We start from the raw sequence: 20,940 nt of genomic DNA, 5'->3' as shown, positions 1-20,940 counted from the left end.
CGTTGTAGTGCGAGCGGCGCAGTGTACAGTGCAGACAGAGAGAAGTTGAGGGGGAACAGAAAAGGGTGAAGTTGTCAGGGAGGCAGCGAGTGTGAAATCTTTGGTCTAGACCCAAGGCCCTTCAGTAGGCACTGATCCCTGTCTCTGGAGCGATCTAGGGGCAGTCATGGGCATCAAGACACCCTTTTAGTCACCCCCCCCCCCCCCCCAAAAAAAAAAGAGTAGAGGAGCGGTGGGGCGGGTGGTTTGGAGGGCCGCTCCCCGTCCCCTTTGCCATTCATGCAAATTGGATCCTGACATCTGCAACAGCCTGCCTCCTTCTTCTACACATCTTTATTCCATCTCCTTTCTTTTGATCGTTTTTTTTCTTCTCTCCAACTGATGTTCCTTTCCCACCCCGACTGGATGACAGGAACTATAGAAACCTCCATGAGAGAGTAGCGATACTCCTCCCAGGCCCAAGTTGTAGTCACAGGCTGAGACTACAGGATGTTATATGAGTACTCTTTATGTAGATTCAGTGATATCTTTGTGCAGATAATCACCTCTTATCACACCGAAGGAATCCAGCTAGGTTTCTGTAAAACATTCCCTTAAGGTACAAATAGGAGTCCTTGATCATCCTGCAGGAAACGTTTACACACAGCTGTACTTGTTGATGAAGTGGCCCTAAAGACTTGCTCGGCACAAATGCAAGGTTTGTTGACTCCTAAAATCATCAGCACCAAGTGATTAACCAACTAATGAATAGTAGAGGCAGAGATCTTGGTCGGGGCTACTGGAAAAAATCAGAGTCGCAATCAGAGAGAGGGCCAGGAGCAAGAGCCATTGTTAGCCTCTCAAAGGCCCTATTTATGATGTAATGAGAGAACCTGCTACCTGTAACAACACCTAATTACACTGGTAATTAACCCCAGCCCAGAGCCTTTGATAATATGCATAGCCCGGTTCACCCAAACATCAGGCATATTGGCAGATGATTATTGCCTGAAACCAGAGGCCCCAGCGGCACTAGGAAGTAGAGTGCACTCTCCTTTGTGGCACCAGGAGAGAAGCTGTAGGAGAGTGGTAGTGGGGGGAAAAGAAGGAAGGGTGCCTAGTTTTGCTTATAGCCCCTATTTTGAGTAAAAAGTAAAAGAGCCTCACTGGCTCTAAAAAGTTTGGCCTCAGTCCCCCCAACTCCCTCTTTACCCCCTCTCCCTCCCTTCCCTTCCTCTTATCCTTCCCCTTCCCCTCCACTCCATCCCCTTCCCCGCATTCTGAAGTACAGAGAGATGTGCACTGTGGGCCAGAGTAAGAGCTGGGCCTGTGAGAGGAGAATTAAAGAGAGCGAGAGAGAGAGGCCCAGTATCTGTGGAGAGGTGATAGTTATCTGCAGCATTCCTGGAATGACCGAGAGGTATCTGCCTGATGGCAGGGTTAGGGGGCTAGGAGAGCGGAGAGGGAGGCAAAGGTGCAGGAGTTGAGCAACCCAACAGCCTTGCCTTGCCTGCTCTCATGCCTGTTTTCCAGCCTGCCAGTCTGTCTTCCCACATTCAGGGAAAATACATCTAATTAAAGCTCATATTCCACTTCATTTAAGGGAACACTTCATTATGTGTTTTTCTGCAGAGACAACTGCACATTACCCCTCATGCACAAGGACCCACTCAGTCAGTCATAACTCTCAGATCACAGACCAGATGCAGTGTTATTCCTCTAGGTGTGTATACAGGCGACACGCTGGGGGAGAGCAGATCCCATGTCACTCTGGCTGCAATGGTTCCTCTGGCCTGGTGTTCACCAGTGGTAAAATGGTAAAAGGCAGGGAGGCGACACCTGACTTTGGCGTTCGAAAGGGAGGAGGGCGGTAGGGAGAGGAGGGAGAGTGTAATTGCTGCGACAGGTTTTAGGGCTGTTAATGACTCCTGGAATGGCGCTCCCAATTTGTCACCGTGCTTGGTGTTTACTAAGTTGTTGTTTTATGGTCCAGTGCGTGTTTAAGCAGAGATCAGGGAATAATCACCCTAAAACATCACTGGCCTTAGTGGCCAACAAACGAAAACAATTCCAAGTAAGACATCTCATTTATAGTATGGATCTGAGTGAGAGGGGTGTATAGGGCTTTTTTAAGTATATATAAAAACGTTTTACATAGGAGCAGGAGGATAGAAGCGTCGAAACAAAAAACGTTTTGTTTAAGGGATTTGGCATATTGCTAACATTTTGGAGTATGTTTTTTTTATCTGAGGCGTTAGCATATTGATAGCATGCGGTTGGGACTAGAGAACCTGTAATCCCATGGGCAGGCACAGAGCGACAGAGGGCCAGCTATACCCCTGCCTGCTGGAGTGTGAACAGAGGTGCTGCTTGTGTGTGTCTGTCTGTGTGTGTGTGTGTGTGTGTGTGTGTGTCTGTCTGTGTGTGTGTGTGTGTGTGTGTGTGCCCACGTGTGCACGTGCGTGTGTGCGTCAGGAACATGTGGTCCCAGTGCTGTAGAGGGCCCTGCGTAAATCCTGAGTAAATAAAAGGGGGAAAGGCTGGACAAAAGAGGAGCCCCCACTGCTTCCCTTATTCGCAGCCATTTGGGGGACTGAATGTGCTAAACGTCGCTTATGCCGGCTGAAAAGTTGAGGAGAAAAAGAAGGGGAAAGGAAGGCATTAAATCCCGCCTTCTATTCTCTCCTTTCTCTCTGGCCCAGCCTGTGAGGGTGGAGGGGGTGTGGGGAGGGGCTGGAGGTCCAGGCATTGTAGAGACCCAAGGTAAAGGAGGCATAGAGGGCCCCTGTTGTTCCCCCTGTGTCCCTCTATTTCCAATGGCCCGAGCACTGTGCCCTGGGGCACCCCCAAAAAAGCTGCCCATCTCGGCCCAGCCTGTTCACCAAGGAAGCCCCTGTCTCTACCATAAGTCCCCCACATCCACTTCACCCTCTCTTTCTCTCCCTCCCCGGTGTGGCCGAGTCGGGGTGAGCATGCCTGAGTAGCGTTGCTCTGCAGGGGGGGCGGAGGGTTCCGTTGTAATTAGTCACTTTAACCACAGCCTCCATAAGCCACTGCCTCCACACTCATGCTCCATTACCCTGAAACAAACACCGGAGCCCAACAGCATAAATCCTCTGGTCAGGCTCTCAAAGCATACACGCTGCCAATCTAGCCATTATCAGGAGCAATCTGCATGAGTATAAATAATAGCGTTGCGCTGAGGACAAATAAGTGTGCGCTATTTTAGAAGCCCACAATGTGTGGTTTTGAATGGGGTTTCTGAGTTATTACTCAGTCATGTATTGTGTGGGTGGACTGGAGTGGTAGGGTAGGACATTCTTGTAGTATTGATAGGGCCACAACCTGTGTAACTAGTGGTTTCATAGTGTTCTCAGCCCTGGCCCCTAGTGGCTCCCTGAAGTGCTTAATGCCCTCTAGCCATGAAGAGTGTTCTATGGTGTCATTGTAGCCTTCAGCAGATTGCAGGACATGGTGTAGTGTACGACACCCATTATACTGCGTACACCTGCTATCAGAGACCCAGACCCTGAATAAGATTTTCTTATTCATACTAACAATTAATGAAATGAATGAATGAAATTGTATTTTCGTTTCAAATCGCCGGTTGGCAACCCATCCCATAATAATTGACACATAAACAATAATTTACTGTGATAATTCAATGATAATTCTTTTTCCAGTGTTCTCTGCAGTGCGCATCGCATAAAGAGTGAGAAAATGTAAGATACAAATCAATACATAATAGTAAATATGTGTGGTGGTAGTAACATATTTATATTTACAGTCCTTTCCCAGCTCGTTAATGATCTCAGCCCTGAGAGATATCTGAATGCATTTTTAACACCCGCCTATTGCTGATGAGAGACTTGATCTGACCGTAATGTTTTCTGTGCCTGCATGGTTGTTTCTGTGTTTGGTTTGATTACTCGCGTGCGCTCGCTCTTCATCGCATCCGGACATTCCTTGCAGCCTTCTCTCTCTCTCTAGCCGTGCACATACTTCCATTGTGAGCACTTTAAGTCATGAGAGAGAGAGAGAGAGAGAGAGAGAGAGAGAGAGAGAGAGAGAGAGAGAGAGGGGGGAAATGGAGAGGAGAGAGAGAGAGGGGATGTCTTTTCCCGTCTCCAAGGGTGCTGCTTTTCCAAAAGTGCCTGGGGCTACACTCCAGCACCTCACCTCCCCCAGGCCCTCTGCCCACCTCCTAATAGCCATCCCCCATCTGTGTCACACGGGCAGATGAATTTTTTTCTCCACATTTTTTTTTTGCAGAGTGCACATCCACACAGGTTAAAATGCCAGAGTTGCCAGGGAACAGTCAGAAGCCATTAGCGTTTGGGACAATTTGCCCTGCAGCACTCCTTCTCTGGCTCATAAGAAAGGAGTGGGGGAGGATGTAAATCACCAGCTCTCCTTTAGATGTAATGAGGTTGTGTAAGTTGGGCCCTTCTCTTCTTCTTTCTTTCTTTCTTTCTCTCTGCTTCCTCACTCCTCTCATCCAGAATCATAATTTCTTTGATTATTTCCACCTCTTTGGGCCAGCCTTCACATTCTCTCTGGTTACTGTGTGCGTTGTCTGTGTACACATTGTGCAGATGTACTATATATTTACATGTTTTTCTATGTGTGTCATGAAGAGCAGCTCATGTGTAAGACTCCATGATTGTGTGCATTAGGCATACGTACAGTATGTATGCGCATGTGAAAGAGAGAGAGGATTTGAAAGCCTGGGAGTCTGATTTCACCCTTGCTGGCCGGGGCAGGAGGGAGTGAGCAGGCAGGGTAATGAAGTGACAGGTCAGTCTGTAAATACGCATGGGTCGCCCCAGCCAGGGGGAGGCTATCGCATTGCAGTGAAAATGGAAACGTCAATAAAATGAATCTGCCAGCCTTTTGGCCACTGTGACTATAGGATGAGCAGGATGACTCCCAGTAGGAGATTAACTGGGAAACTAGCTCTGAAAAAACAACAAAAACTAGAAATACAAAAACACAACTTAAAGTGCAACATTATTTAACCCAAAAGGCAGCATTGTGAAGTGTAGAGGACAGTAGGGTCCACTCTGGTTGCTGGTTTTGTTATTGAAGTGGAAAGCAACACTGGAGGAGTTAGACTAGTCCCTGTGTCTGGGTCTTTTTTCTCAGGAAGCCACACACAGTCACGCTGGGGATACAGCTAGGCCCCAGTATATTGTTTTAGGCTTTCCTGAACAAGGATTCATACTTAGCGTGGGGTTTATGGCATTTGATGCTAATGAATGTCCATTCAACAATGACAACGCTCCCAGGCCGGACGCGTCACCTATACCCATATGTCCTTCAGAAAGCCCAGCCACGTCTTTATCTCCACGCAGGGAAGGAGCGCAAAGTCGCCTCTCTGTTTCCCTCTTTCGTGTGGCTCCCACACTAATAATGTGGAAGGAAAACACAGCAGACAGACAGACAGACAGACAGACAGACAGACAGACAGACAGACAGACAGACACAGACAGACAGACAGACAGACAGACAGACAGACAGACAGGGCAAATTAGAGAGAGAAGGAGGGGAAGACAGACCTTTATGCTGCATGTCCTTGTATTCTTCATCTATTTTGCATTTGACTATGCCGCCAGTCGGATCCGTTTTCTTTCCTGTCTTTTTAGTGTTATTAGTTCAAATATTTATGCAAAATTAGGGCTTGTATAGGTGCCCCTGATTGATGCCTCCCCAAAAACAGGAGGACATGCAAGTCTGAATTTTGAGAATGCCGGGGTCCTTCTCAGCCTTAGTGAAGGAGTTTTTCAGATACATAATTTAGATGCCCTCAAGGAAGGCTTTCAAGGCATTTGTGCCCGAGGGCAAGAAAAAATAACTATGACTGTTAAAAGTAAATCATTTTTGCTAATGCACAATTAATGGCCAGAGAAGAGGAGACAGAAAAGGCGAGGGCACAAAGATGGAAATTTTGGTTTAAAGGAGAAAGACTGCCTTGATATGCACTTGTTTTCCTCCCGAAATCAAACACTATTGGACATTAATGCAGGGAGGGCTCCCGAGAGGCGCAGCGGTCTAAGGCACTGCATCTCAGTGCTAGAGGCATCACTACAGACCCTGGTTCGATCCCGGGCTGTATCCCAACTGGCCATGATCGGGATTCCCATAGGGCGGCACACAATTGGCCCAGCGTCGTCCGGGTTAAGGGAGGGTTTGGCCGACGTAGGCCGTCATTGTAAAATAGGAATTGGTTCTTAACTGACTTGACTAGTTAAATACAAAAAAGGGAGCGAGAGCCGCCCTTCTACTGGCCTGCCATGCTAATCTGCTGGAGGAAGGGGGAGGTTCAACTCTTGTCCATTATGTGCATCAAACTGCAACAATGAACAAACCCAATGCACACCCCACTTTAATTCACAAGCTACTCAATTGGGTGCCCCCGAATGTTCAACTTCTGTGGGTTTGTTTGCGTGTGTGTGTTCATAAGGCTCCCTTCTCAGTCCATCCAGACCCTTTGGATCAGAAAAAAAGCATGACATTATGTCAAGCCTGTGGATTTAATTGACTTAATGTACTGCAGCCCCAATCTTGAAGCCTCCTTGTAATTTTTTCCCCTTCTTTCCCTCGCTCTCTCCCTTTTTCTCCTCCTATTGAACAATCTGGAGTGGAATCAGGAGCCTAGTGTTTCTGCTTCCAACCAAAACACAGTCATTAACCCCCATCCATTCCTCTCCACTGTTCTGGGTGTAAGAACTCACCTCTAGTTCTCTGTCTACAGCAAACCCCTCTCCCTCTGTGCCTAAATCCCACTACTTCTATGCAGGCATTAGTGAAGGCTACTACTGTGTAGGCTATGGCATAGTCCTCCATCTAACTTAGATAACCCACTGGGTTAGCTTTAGCGTTTTATATATTAGGTTTAGCTTCTAGGGTTCTACCTAACCCTTTGTGTGGTTAATGCCAAGGCTTCCTATTGGTCCATCTTCTGTCCTAGACTGCTATTTAACCCTGTGTCTTGTTTCTGCCTAGGAGATGGTTTAGAGAACAGCGTGGCGTCTCCTGGCACAGGTGATGATGATGACCCGGACAAGGAGAAGAAGAGGCAGAAGAAGCGCGGCATCTTCCCCAAGGTGGCCACCAACATCATGAGGGCGTGGCTGTTCCAGCATCTCACGGTGAGTACCCACATAGTGGAGTAGCCTGTGCACACTGGGGCCGGAACTAGGGCTGTGGCAGTTATGAAATTCTGTCAGCCGGTGATTATCAAGCAAGTAACTGTCGGTATCACGGTAATTGACCGTAATTAACATAAACAAATTTAGCATCTCCTGGCTTCCACGCATAGCCTACAAGCCACTGATGCAGACCTTTGGAACATCTACGTTTGAAAAATTCTAATAAAACTATTTCAAATAGCCTACACCATCACAATAAATCCATTATTTATTTAAGACAGGTCTAAAGCAACATGATATAAAGAAAATATAGTATATTTCAGAAGAACAGAATAGCATACTCTGATCTATCTATGCCATATGGCTGTGGGTTACACTAGTTCATTTATTTGACAAGATTTTCTTAAAATTCCGTGGCATTATTTGATATTATTTTATAGTATAAAGAATACAATTGAACATAGCTGAATAAAATAGAAAGGATGTTTTCTCCAAACGATTTCTGAGGGAGTACGCATACGGCTATTCAAAGAAACACGTCCTCCTATATGCTTAATTTATAGTTATTTATGCAACTTTAGTTGTGATACAAACATTGGGCTATATGTTCTGATTTTTAATACATTCCAAGGCTGCATGATGCGACTCTAATGATGATTTGAAAAAAGTTGCATGAAAGGCAGGAGCTCTGCTTTATGTCTTGCTCAGCCTGCACACACTTCATCAGTCTCTCATTCACAATTTGACAAGCACTTGATAATGTCTCGAATTTCCCGACGGCAGGGATGCCCCCTAAAAAAATCCATGCCTTTTACGGCCATTGGCCGCTGTGCCCTTGAGTTGTACATAATAATTAAATCAAATCAAATCAAATTTTATTTGTCACATACACATGGTTAATAGAATGTTAATGCGAGTGTAGCGAAATGCTTGTGCTTCTAGTTCTGACAATGCAGTAATAACCAACAAGTAATCTAACCTAACAATTCCACAACTACTACCTTATACACACAAGTGTAAAGGGATAAAGAATATGTACATAAAGATACATGAATGAGTGATGGTACAGAACGGCATAGGCAAGATGCAGTAGATGGTATAGAGTACAGTCTATACATATGAGATGAGTAATGTAGGGTATGTAAACATAAAGTGGCATAGTTTAAAATGGCTAGTGATACATGTATTACATAAAGATGGCAAGATGCAGTAGATGATATAGAGTACAGTATATACATATACATATGAGATGAGTAATGTAGGGTATGTAAACATTACATTAAGTGGCATTGTTTAAAGTGGCTAGTGATACATTTTTACATAATTTTCATCAATTCCCATCATTAAAGTGGCTGGAGTTGAGTCAGTATGTTGGCAGCGGCCACTAAATGTTAGTGGTGGCTGTTTAACAGTCTGATGGCCTTGAGATAGAAGCTGTTTTTCAGTCTCTCGGTCCCTGCTTTGATGTACCTGTACTGACCTCGCCTTCTGGATGATATTATTATTATATAATTATAAATCCCTTCTCCTGGCTGCGTGCTCCGAAGCACCTCTCACTCACATGGCTCTCTCAGATATCTCAATTCTTATTAGCCAATGTCCGTCACGTGATCGGGTTCTTCTCACACAGGTCTATCTCAGCTCTGAAGTAGGCTACAAGTGAAGACAGACACATCGGGGATGCACCTGCGCACGTCCTTGTTATTGATTTCCGAGGCGCATATTGAAGATGTTGGAACAACTGTCCTCAATTACTTTTCGTCAGCCAACAAGATGAGTAGGCCTAACGAACAGCAAAAACACTAGCCTATGTCAATCTACTATCCCCCATAGTACAAACGTTGACCTATTCTATTAGTCAACTTGTCCTTCTGTGCGAGAAATAAATATTCCAAACATAGTCTGGGACAGTTGTGGAATGCGATAGATCCCAAATTAATACAACCGCTCGCCTCCCTTTTTTTTTTAAAGCAGTGAGGCTGATGCAACAGATCAGAACGTTTAGCTTAAAATGTTGATAAACTATTAGGCTATTTGTTTACATTATATGTAACGTTCGTCTGGTGGTGTATTAACGGACCAAGGCGCAGCAGGTGATGAATACATACTGACTTTAATTGAACAGACGAAAACACTGACAAAACACTAGAACAAACTACAAAACAATAAACGAAGGCAACAGACCTGAAACAAACGAACTTACATATAGACGAAGGACGCAAGAACAGGAACAGACTACCTAAAACGAACGAACAAACGAAACAGTCCCATGTGGATTACACAGACACAGGAACAATCACCCACAAACAAACAGTGAGAACAACCTACCTTAATATGACTCTCAATCAGAGGAAACGCCAAACACCTGCCTCTAATTGAGAGCCATACCAGGCAACCCATTAACCCAACATAGAAAACACATAACATAGACTACCCACCCAAACTCACGCCCTGACCAATTAAACACATACCAAACAACAGAAAACAGGTCAGGAACGTGACAGAACCCCCCCCCCTCAAGGTGCGAACTCCGGGCGCACCCCTAAAACTCAAGGGGAGGGTCTGGGTGGGCATCTGTCCGCGGTGGCGGCTCCGGCGGTGGACGAGGACACCACTCCACCACTGTCTTTGTCCACCTCCTTAGCGTCCCTTGAGTGGCGACCCTCGCCCCCGACCATGGTCCAGGAACCTTCACCAACGCCCCTCTACAATAGAGGAGACAACTCAGGACAGAGAGGTAGTTCAGGACAAAGAGGTAGTTCAGGACAAAGAGGTAGTTCAGGACAAAGAGGTAGCTCAGGACAGAGAGGTAGCTCAGGACAGAGAGGCAACTCCGGACTAGTGGCAGCTCCGGACTGAGTGGCAGCTCCGGACTGTAGGGCAGCTCCGGACTGTAGGGCAGCTCCGGACTGTAGGGCAGCTCCGGACTGTAGGGCAGCTCCGGACTGGAGGGCAGCTCCGGACTGGAGGGCAGCTCATGACTGGAGGGCAGCTCATGACTGGAGGGCAGCTCATGACTGGAGGGCAGCTCCTGACTGGCTGGCGGCTCTGGCGGCTCCTGACTGGCTGGTGGCTCTGGCGGCTCCTGACTGGCTTGCGGCTCTGGCAGCTCCTGACTGGCTGGCGGCTCTGGCAGCTCCTGACTGACGGACGGCTCTAGCGGCTCCTGACTGACGGACGGCTCTAATGGCTCGGGACAGACGGGCGGCTCTAATGGCTCGTGGCAGACGGATGGCTCAGAAGGCGCTGGGCAGACAGATGGCTCAGACGGCGCTGGACAGACAGATGGCTCAGGCGGCGCTGGACAGACAGATGGCTCAGGCGGCGCTGGGCAGACAGATGGCTCAGACGGTGCTGGGCAGACAGATGGCTCAGACGGTGCTGGGCAGACAGATGGCTCAGACGGTGCTGGGCAGACGAGCAGTGCAGGCGGCGTTGGGCAGACAGCCGACTCTGACCTGCTGAGGCGCACAGTAGGCCTGGTGCGTGGTGCCGGAACTGGTGGTACCGGACTGGAGACACGCACCCCAAGGCTAGTGCGGGGAGCAGGAACAGGGCACACTGGACTCTCGATGCGCACTATAGTCCTGGTGCGTGGTACCGGAACCGGAGGTACCGGGCTGAGGGCACGCACCTCAGGGCGAGTGCGGGGAGAAGGAACAGTGCGTACAGGGCTCTGGAGACGCACAGGAGGCTTGATGCGTGGTGCCGAAACTGGAGGCACTGAGCTTGAGACACGCACCACAGGGAGAGTGCGTGGAGGAGGAACAGGGCTCTGGAGACGCACTGGAAGCCTGGTGCGTGGTGTAGGCACTGGTGGTACTGAGCTGGGGCGGGAAGGTGGCGCCGGATATACCGGACCGTGTAGGCGTACTGGCTCCCTTGAGCACTGAACCTGCCCAACCTTACCTGGTTGTTGCTCCCCGTCGCCTGACCAGTGCGGGGAGGTGGAATAACCCGCACCGGGCTATGTAGGCGAACCGGGGACACCATGCGTAAGGCTGGTGCCATGTAAGCCGGCCCAAGGAGACGTACTGGTGGCCAGATATGTAGAGCCGGCTTCATGGCACTTGGCTCAATGCTCAATCTAGCCCTACCAGTGCGGGGAGGTGGAATAACCTCCGGGCTATGCACACGTACAGGAGACACCGTGCGCTCTACTGCGTAACACGGTGTCTGCCTGTACTCCCGCTCTCCACGGTTAGCCTGGGAAGTGGGCGCAGGTCTCCTACCTGCCCTAGACCCACTACCTCTTAGCCCCCCCCAAGAAATTTTTGGGTTGTACCTGCGGGCTTTTCGGGCTTCCGTGCTAGACTCGTCCCCTCATAATGCCGGTTCCTCTCTCCGGTTTCCTCCGCTCTCCGAGCTGCCTCCAGCTGTTCCCATGGGCGGCGATTCACTTCAACTTTAGCCCATGGTCCTTTTCCTTCCATGATTCCCTCCCAAGACCAGAAATCCTGCTTCGTGCGCTGTCCGTTAACCCGCTGCTTGATCCGGGTTTGGTGGGTGATTCTGGAACGTTCGTCTGGTGGTGTATTAACGGACCAAGGCGCAGCAGGTGATGAATACATACTGACTTTAATTGAACAGACGAAAACACTGACAAAACACTAGAACAAACTACAAAACAATAAACGAAGGCAACAGACCTGAAACAAACGAACTTACATATAGACGAAGGACGCAAGAACAGGAACAGACTACCTAAAACGAACAAACAAACGAACCAGTCCCATGTGGATTACACAGACACAGGAACAATCACCCACAAACAAACAGTGAGAACAACCTACCTTAATATGACTCTCAATCAGAGGAAACGCCAAACACCTGCCTCTAATTGAGAGCCATTCCAGGCAACTCATTAACCCAACATAGAAAACACATAACATAGACTACCCACCCAAACTCACGCCCTGACCAATTAAACACATACCAAACAACAGAAAACAGGTCAGGAACGTGACATTATAAGCGCAGCAATGCACACACAGCAGTAGGCTATAAGCGCGATTATTCCAAAATACAATCAATTAGCAGGAAATCATTCTCAAAATGTATCACATATGCAATTATGCATGTAATGCTTTATTATAAAGGTGCATTTTTATAGTGAAAATGATCTTCCCCAAACTTGACACTCACGCGACGCCTATGTATGCCGGTTAGGATCTACACCGGTTGTAAAGCGTATTAATGTGTTTAATTTTATAAGTTATTTGGCCACTTTAGTTGTGATACCAGCCTTATCAAAACATATAGGCCAATGGGCTGGGCTACATGAGGTGTGGGACTATGATTTGAAAAAGTCGCCAAAAAAAGGCATGCACTGTTTCTTGCCTTACTGCATAAAAGCTGGACATCATTCACAAATGGTAATATATCATTCACAAGTGATAGGCTAATATTGTCACCCATCAGAGTATTCTTGATTTAATTTTGTCTTTACATATACTAAATAATATATGTGTGAAATTGGTTTTGATTTAGAGTGGACCATTATCATGCACCTGTCTCAGAACAGGGGCAGGGAAACAATACATGTCATCTATGCACTTAAATAGCGAATGGAGGACGCTTTTCCCTTGGTTTATTTTCTTGCCAGACAGGTAGTAAAGCGAAGCAATGTGCTTTATATTAGGAAAGTTGATAAATAAATATTGTAGCCTATAGAAAGCTGATGGGATCCTCCTCTTTTTATTAGAGGCCCTCAAAACTCTGTTTTCTCATGCAATTGCATAGCCTACAGAATTGTTGCGCAACATAAGCTCATAGGCTCTCTTGAAGTGTTTGATTTGATTTTGAATCACATTTGCATTGATGTCAGAGTGATTAGAGGGACAATAGAGTGCTGAGTACCAGGCAGTTGCAAGTTTGGTAGGCTACTAATGACCATCAGCAGCATCAGAGCTTGTAGAAGGCTAATTAACGTGACTAAATGGTCACATGGAATTTGCCTGGGGTCATGACTCGTGACTGCCTGTGTGGCGGTAATACGGTCACCCGTAACAGCCGTAGCTGGAACAATACCAGTATCGCGATACTCGTTAGTATTTTGGCAAGGAAGCATTTAACTTCTTTAGGAAAACAGCCCTAATGTTGGAAACAAACATCCTGTTGTTATCCAGAGTCACATGTATTTATTTTCCAAGCTGTAGCACACAATATTTTACATACAGCAGGTTTTTAAAGGTTTTAAAGCTTCTTGTTTTTATTTTTGCCATGGAAAAAAATGCGATATCGTCACAGCCCTAGTGCACACACATCACAGGAGGTTTGATGCACTTTAATTGGGGAGGACAGGCTCGTGGTAATGTCTGGAGCAGAATGAGTGGAATGGTATCAAATACATCACACACGTAATTCCTATGTGTTTGATGCCATTCCATGAAGTCCGTTTCAGCCATTATTATGAGCCGTGCTCCCGTCAGCAAGCTCCTGGGACACACATATACACAAGTGTACACACATGTACACGTACAGGTACACATACGCACACATACACACCTGTCACTGACTTGTCATGCTCGCCTGTCACTCACCTGTCACTGGTCCAGAGTGACCGGGTCAATTCAATCAGACAAAGCTAGTTTGCTCTGCTGAAGAGCCTCTGAGATGTGGAGGTAGTGCTGACGCCTAGCTAGTGTAACATCAGCAGCCCTGTCCACTGGTTTGGCACATACTGCACATCACATTGCCTTTCAATACAATACTGGCTCTGTGTTTATTCTACACTGACAGCTACACTGTTTTTTCACAGAAACATTTTGCACAAACATCATCCAAACCGGAAAATGTAGCAGACATCAGTCCTAGCTTTAACTGAAGAAAGACTGTCGTAACACAAGCAGTCATATTTAGCTAACTCTTTGCTGACATAAACCACAATATGAATGAGCTAATAGCAATGACTATTTACAATTCATCACATCACGGGTGATCTCTCCATTGATCTAAATAATTGAGTAAAACACTTAATAATTATCTAAACTAATACGACATTTGTGCGCGCCACCATGTTTTTTTTTTTCGCGTCAACCAAAGATAAGAAGAAGAGACAAGATGAGTTTGGTCTGTTTGCAGTATGCATGTTGAAGGGGGTGTGTCGTCTACGATCATTCATTTCCCTTCATTCACTTACGGAAGTTTACTCGAAAGATGAGTGAACCATTCCTTCACCTCATTATAATATCTTTGGTCTGACAGACGTTTACGTGACACCCAGAATGCATTGTATAATGTCAACATGGCGCCACACATAGCTGGCAAACAACATAGCGCATCATAATCAGTACAACCTTCAAAAAAGTATTTTATACACGTCATAGGTGTCCATTACAATCTATGCAATAATCGGAATGCATTATTTGTCGCCATTATTTGAAAACATGTGAATAAAACTGTAACTACATTATGCTCCATACATAGATACATCATATATACATACATACATACATACTGTATGCTACTGTACAGTAGAAATGACAACACAATATACAGAAAATAAGGCACTTACTTTGATAGGAATGCACACATGTCCAAAGTTATTATTTGTTATAAAAACAAACAATGAAGGCAATGCGAGCACCAGCCAGAAAAAGTTTGTTCAAGATTGCACAGATGTCTACATACTTGATTTGCGGAAACACTGGTGAAGTGCTTGGGCTCTCCTCGAAGAGAGAAGTTTGTCCAGCTCAGTAAAGCCTCAAACATAAATTGTCCGCAACAGTGAAATGGGCTACTTCTATGTGAATTAATGAGGAGGCGGAACATACCTCAATTCAAACTGTTAGAAAATAAAACTTGTTCGAAAATAATTAGAAAATGATAAGTTGAAACAGCCTATAGATAATTAACAGGCAGCACGTGTTGACTGTCCTGTTGTGTAACAATCACATTTTGGAACAGTGAGTCCATTCTGACATCATGTGCATAAAGCAACTCATGCTGGGAGCGACCGGTAGAGATATTTGGAACTCACACGTGGAAAGGTTAATATGCGTGCTATGTCAGTGCCATTTTTACTATTGGCTTTTACATTAAAAGGAAACATTTGAGATGTTTTTCTAGCACTTACTGTATGTCTTAAGTATAAACAGTACCTGTCTGTTGTTATATTTCCTCTCTTCTGTCCGTTGTTTGAGGTTGAGAGGTTGTATCTTAAGCTGGCTTCTCGCCAAAACACAGAGGAGCTTGTTTGTTTGCCTCACTCTCTCTCTCTTTGCCGAACACTTAAATCAGACAACATCTGACAACGGCTCACACACATTAATTCTGTGGATAGTTTTAGAAATGAATATCTGTGTGTGTGTGGGTGTGCTTATTATTAGCGAGGGTCCCGGTCAAGCCACTGTAGAGTCAGGAGTCACTGAACATTGTTTGTGTGCAGTGAGGTGATGCAGCTAGCCAGGCAGCATGGTCCAAGAGAAGGAGTGTGTGTGTGCGGTGGGGGGGGGGGGGGGGGGGGGGTCACAAAGTGGGGGTTGGGAAGGTTGGGGTTGGGGTTGTCATGTCCCACCACCCTCTCTGATGTCAGAACATTATCAGAACGGCGGTCTGTATTGATTTTTAACAGGGAGGTCTGATTTCAGGCAGAGAGGTGGACGGGACACACAAGCTGGTGTCTGCTGACCACGTGGCTTAGTTAGGATGGACAGAGTGATAGGATGAAGGAGGGGTGTATGAATGGAGAAGAAGAATGAGGGAGGAAGGTAGTGAGCCAGGGCAGTTCAGAACCCCAGGATGATCCTGATGCTCTCATTTAAGAGGGTCAGGTGCCCCCCACTCCCCATGCCTGCGTTGCCCAAAGCCTCTGCCCCCCTGATTACCTAACCAAAGCCCAAATAATGAGTGGCTAGCAAATACGACCTAATTGAAAGGGCTGTAAATCCATTACATATTGGTCAGGGATAATCAGGAGTGCTTTAATCACTTTTATCTATTCATGAGCAGTGGAGCTGCAGCAGCACAGCCCTTAGCCTTGCAGCACCACCACACAGCACAGAGCTTATTATTCTCATCATTATCAAAATCACTTCACAGCTGTTCATGGCTAGGCTACATATCCTTGGCTGGATTTCTCCCCAACCCGCAGAATAGAATGGGCTTCGTTTGGAAGCTGACAGTGTCAGGGAGAGAATGTGAAAAAAGAACAGATTTTCCCCCTCTTCTTTTGCCTGCCATGAGCTTGAAGTTAGATGGTTGTTCTGTGTGTGAAGGAGGGAAAAAGGGGAAGATAGTGAGGGTTGAACATTTCGGGGGGCCACCTACCAGGGTGGTTAGACACACACACACACACGTCTCCTGGTTAATTTGGTGCGCTCATACTACAGTACGTGACCAAAAGTATGTGGACACCTGCTCGTCAAACATTTTATTCCAAAATCATGAGCATTAATATGGACTTGGTCTCCACTTTGCTGCTTTAACTGCCTCCACTCTTCTGGGAAGGCTTTCCACTAGATGTTGGATCATTGCTGCGGAGACTAGCTTCCATTCAGTCACAAGAGCATTAGTGAAGTCGGGCACTGATGTTGTGCGATTAGGCCTGGCTCACAGTCGGCGTTCTAATTCATCACAAAGGTATGCGATGGGGTTGATGTCAGGGCTCTGTGCAGGCCAGTCAGGTTCTTCCACACCGATCTCGAAAAACCATTTATGACCTTGCTTTGTGCAGAGGGGCATTGTCATGCTGAAACAGAAAACTGTTGCCACAAAGTTGTAAGAACAGAATCGTCTAGAACGTTATTATATGCAGTAGCGTTAAGATTTCTTTCACAAACTTAGGGGGCTAGCCCGAACCATGAAAAACAGCCCCAGACCATTATTCCTTCTCCACCAAACTTTACAGTTGGTGCTATTTATTCGGGCAGTTAGCTTTCTCCTGGCATCCCCCAAACCCAGATGTGTCCGTCAGACTGCCAGATGGTGAAGTGTGATTCATCACTCCAGAGAACGCATTTCCACTGGTCCAGAGTCCAATAGCGGCAAGTTTTACACCACTCCAGACGACGTTTGGCATTGCACATGGTGATCTCAGCCATGGAAACCCATTTCATGAAGCTCCCAACAAACAGTTCTTGTGCTGACGTTGCTTCCAGAGGAAGTTTGGAACTCGGTAGTGAGTGTTGCAATCGAGGACAGACGATTTTTATGTGTTACGCGATTCAGCACTCGGCGGTCCCGTTCTGTGAGCTTGTATGGCCTACAGCTTCGCAGCTGAGACGATGTTGCTATTAGACGTTTCCACTTCACAAAAACAGCACTTACCGTTGACCGGGGCAACTCTAGCAGGTAGGCAGCAGAGATTAGCAGAAATTTAGCAGAAATTTGACTAACTGACTTGTTGGAAAGGTGGCATCCTGTGACAGTGCCATGTTGAAAGTCACTGAGCTCTTCAGTAAGACCATTCTACTGCCAATGTTTGTCTATGGAGATTGCATGTCTGTGTGCTCGATATTATACACCTGCCAGCAACGGATGTGGCTGAAATGGCCGAATCCACTAATTTGAAGGGGTGTCCACATACTTTTGGCAATGTAGTGTAATTAGACATTTCTCGCTTTGTTGAGGGATCATTAGGCTTCTTTCCTGGCGACTTGAGGAATGCCCGTTTGAAGGCCTCTCACAGTTCCAATGCTCCCCTGCTCCAAAAAGCAGAGAAAGAAGCAAAGAAAGCTTTGCAGCCTCTCCACCAATTTCCTTTAGAATTGTTTTAAAATTGCATTGAAAGAGTGGAAAGGGGAGACCCAAGAGATTGGATCCAGGGGCAGTTGTTCTAATTCAGAGAAGTAAAGCTTTCAAAATCCCCTTTTTTCCCACTCTCCCTTATTACCTCTCCTGCTTTGAGATGTTTTCTCAAATCTTGATTTGTCTGTTGTGAGACGCCCAGGCCAGACTTGTACAAGCAATAATCCCTCCCTTTTAACCTAACTTCATTTTTTTTCGCCAAAAAAGAAGACTAATTGAATTATCCCCCTTTACTTTACTCTATCCCCCCAACCCATCAACACACACACACACACACACACACACACACACACACTCACACGCACACGCACACGCACACGCACTCGCACACGCACACGCACACGCACTCACACACACACACACACACACACACACACACACACACACACACACACACACACTCACACTCACACTCACACTCACACTCACACTCACACACTCACACTCACACACACCCATTCGCCTTTTCTTTTAATTTGTTAGGCAAATGTACTTTCCATTTCAGGATGCGTTTGTGCAGGGGCGAATTCTTGGGGACTTTGGCCCCTGAATGGCCTATTGCAGCATTCTTCCATTGACACATTCATTAACTGAGGCAGAGAGTGAAAGGTAGCGGGGCTTGTATTTTCTCCAGCATGCTAGCTTCTCCACCATGAGAGCGACCACAGGGGTCTCCCTACATATGTTCTCTACATCCAGCCATTGTCACCTATTCTGAAAGAGCTCAAAAGGACGGGACCCCCTTCACACCGCGAAAAACAACACAGGCCAACAGTAACAATTGTTGGCTTTCGGATTCAGAATAACAAAATCCACCCCCCCCTCCTCGCCCCCCTCCTGGTTTCCCCCTGACCTCACACTCTCATGGGAGAAATCGCAGGGCGGCTTTCTTCATCACAATCAGATATGGAAAATAGGCCTGCTTCAATTGCCACTTGCCCCTCAGTCCTTCAGTGGCCTTCAGTCAGCCTTCAGTCAGCCCAGGGAGAATGAAACACAGCATTTTGTGTGTGGCAGCCGAGATCTGATATCTTCTATACGTAATGAATACGCCGGCAATTATTTGTTCGAGTTATTGTGATAAGCCCAGCCTCTTTCATGTATGTATTCATATAGCAGCAGAAAGCATGCGAGCTGGCATCTTTTATGCCCTGTGTGGAATTGGCAAACTGCTGAGATCAGCTGGCGTAAGCTAGCACTAGAGGACCAGAGACAGTCTCTCCCTCTACCCTCCCACCCTTTCTCTCCCTCCGTCTTTCTGAGTTTCTGGATGTCTTCCAGTCACATTAAGGGAAGTGAAATACCAGACTGTTGGTATAAGCTTTTCAATACTACAGGGAGATTATGTTATCAGAAAGGTAAACTTCACTGTTAGGGGTAAAATGTTCGACTGCACTTCAAAAGCAGGGAGGCAGAAAGGGAAGGAGGGAGGGAGGGATGGAGAAACAGGAAGATAGGATAGATGTAAGGAGCGGAGGAGAGGGAAAGAGAGAGGTGGGCTCTAGGGAGAAAAGGGAAGACATAGGCAGGGTGAGATAGACAGAGAGTGAGGTTGTGTTGCTAGGCTAACTGCTAGCTGGGGCGATTCCATAGCAGTAAAAGGGGCTGCCCCTTCATTTGGCAAAGTTCTCCTAATTAGCCGTTTGGCGCCCTCAGCCTTCCGCTTTTGTAGCAACCTGCTAGCCCTCTGTTAGCCCCCAATAGAACCTGCTAAGGCAAGGGTCGACCAGGCAATGAAAACAGGAAGCACTCAGATACAAAGATACCACTCCCGGCCTGGCCTTGTCTTTTGACTAACCTAAATCCTCAAACACCTATAAAAATAAATAGGGGACCTCAGGAGCAGACCTAGTGGGGCTAGTGTGTGTGTGTGTGTGTGTGTGTGTGTGTGTGTGTGTGTGTGTGTGTGTGTGTGTGTGTGTGTGTGTGTGTGTGTGTGTGTGTGTGTGTGTGTGTGTGTGTGTGTGTGTGTGTGTGTGTGTGTGCGTGTGCACTCACCCATAAGTATAATGCAGTCTATGAAGGAAGGGGTTGCACTCTCAGGCAGGCATCAAGCATCTCAGGTTTTGTGCTGGGCCATGCACCGTTTTGGCCGGGGTGTTTGGGGAAATGCTGTTAAGCTGCTAAGCCAAGTGTATTGCAACCCTGGGCTGTCTGAAAGGGAAGTGATATATCCCAGGGTCAGTTTGGGGGTCGTACATTGAGCCGAACACTTTCGCGTGGGTTCATTTGAATTGTGTTTCGTATAGAGCCCTGTTGCATATTCACTGGAATCTTAGATATGACTCGTATCTTTCACTGTCACAAAGCGTGACTGAATGTTGTGAAACTTTGTGTCATTGAGAAGAATGAGTTATTTATATCATGGGTATTTTTATCTCCTACAATCATGAGTGTATGAAGACGTCTGTAAGTCAGATGCAGCAGGGTAGGAATGCCATGAGTGTCATGTCATTGTGACATGGTGACTGCCATGATCCAGGTTACACAAACATGGTTACACAAACATAACTAACAATGGTAACATAGGCAACAACAGCGGAAGTAGAGAGATGGCACCTATAGTATCAACCCTGTCAATATAGGAGTTAACATGAGTGATGACATGATGAGTAGATGAGCAGTATTGATGTGATGAGTAGATGTGAGTAGTAATGACGTGATGAGTAGATGAGTAGTGATGACATGATGAGTAGATGAGTAGTGATGACGTGATGACGTTATAAGTAGATGAGTAGTGATGACGTGATGAGTAGTGATGACGTGATGAGTAGATGAGTATTAATGACATGATGAGTAGTGATGACGTGATGAGTATTAATGCCATGATGAGTAGATGAGTAGTGATACCGTGATGAGTAGTGATGACGTGATGAGTAGTGATAACGTGATGAGTAGATGAGTAGTGATAACGTGATGAGTAGTGATAATGTGATGAGTAGTGATAACGTGATGAGTAGATGAGTAGTGATAACGTGATGAGTAGTGATAATGTGATGAGAAGTGATAACGTGATGAGTAGTGATGACGTGATGAGCAGTGATAATGTGATGAGTAGATG

The 20,940-nt window shown here is 46.4% G+C and overlaps 1 protein-coding gene across 7 annotated transcripts in view; it reads left to right on the top strand.

Annotated features, from left to right (window-relative positions):
* meis2a (Meis homeobox 2a) overlaps window positions 1-20,940 on the top strand; it is a 94,578-nt gene that overhangs the window by 32,223 nt on the left and 41,415 nt on the right. For 6 of the 7 annotated variants that reach the window (XM_055863511.1, XM_055863507.1, XM_055863506.1 and 3 more), the window contains one exon: window positions 6,985-7,130. In XM_055863511.1, coding sequence (XP_055719486.1) covers window positions 6,985-7,130 — 146 coding nt within the window. The remainder of the gene's footprint in view (window positions 1-6,984; window positions 7,131-20,940) is intronic. The other variant, XM_055863508.1, reaches the window with a different exon arrangement.

This window comes from Salvelinus fontinalis, chromosome 15 (assembly GCF_029448725.1).
Source record: "Salvelinus fontinalis isolate EN_2023a chromosome 15, ASM2944872v1, whole genome shotgun sequence".
In the NCBI taxonomy this organism is placed as follows: domain Eukaryota; kingdom Metazoa; phylum Chordata; class Actinopteri; order Salmoniformes; family Salmonidae; genus Salvelinus; species Salvelinus fontinalis.
This window is presented reverse-complemented; position numbering and strand designations above follow the sequence as displayed.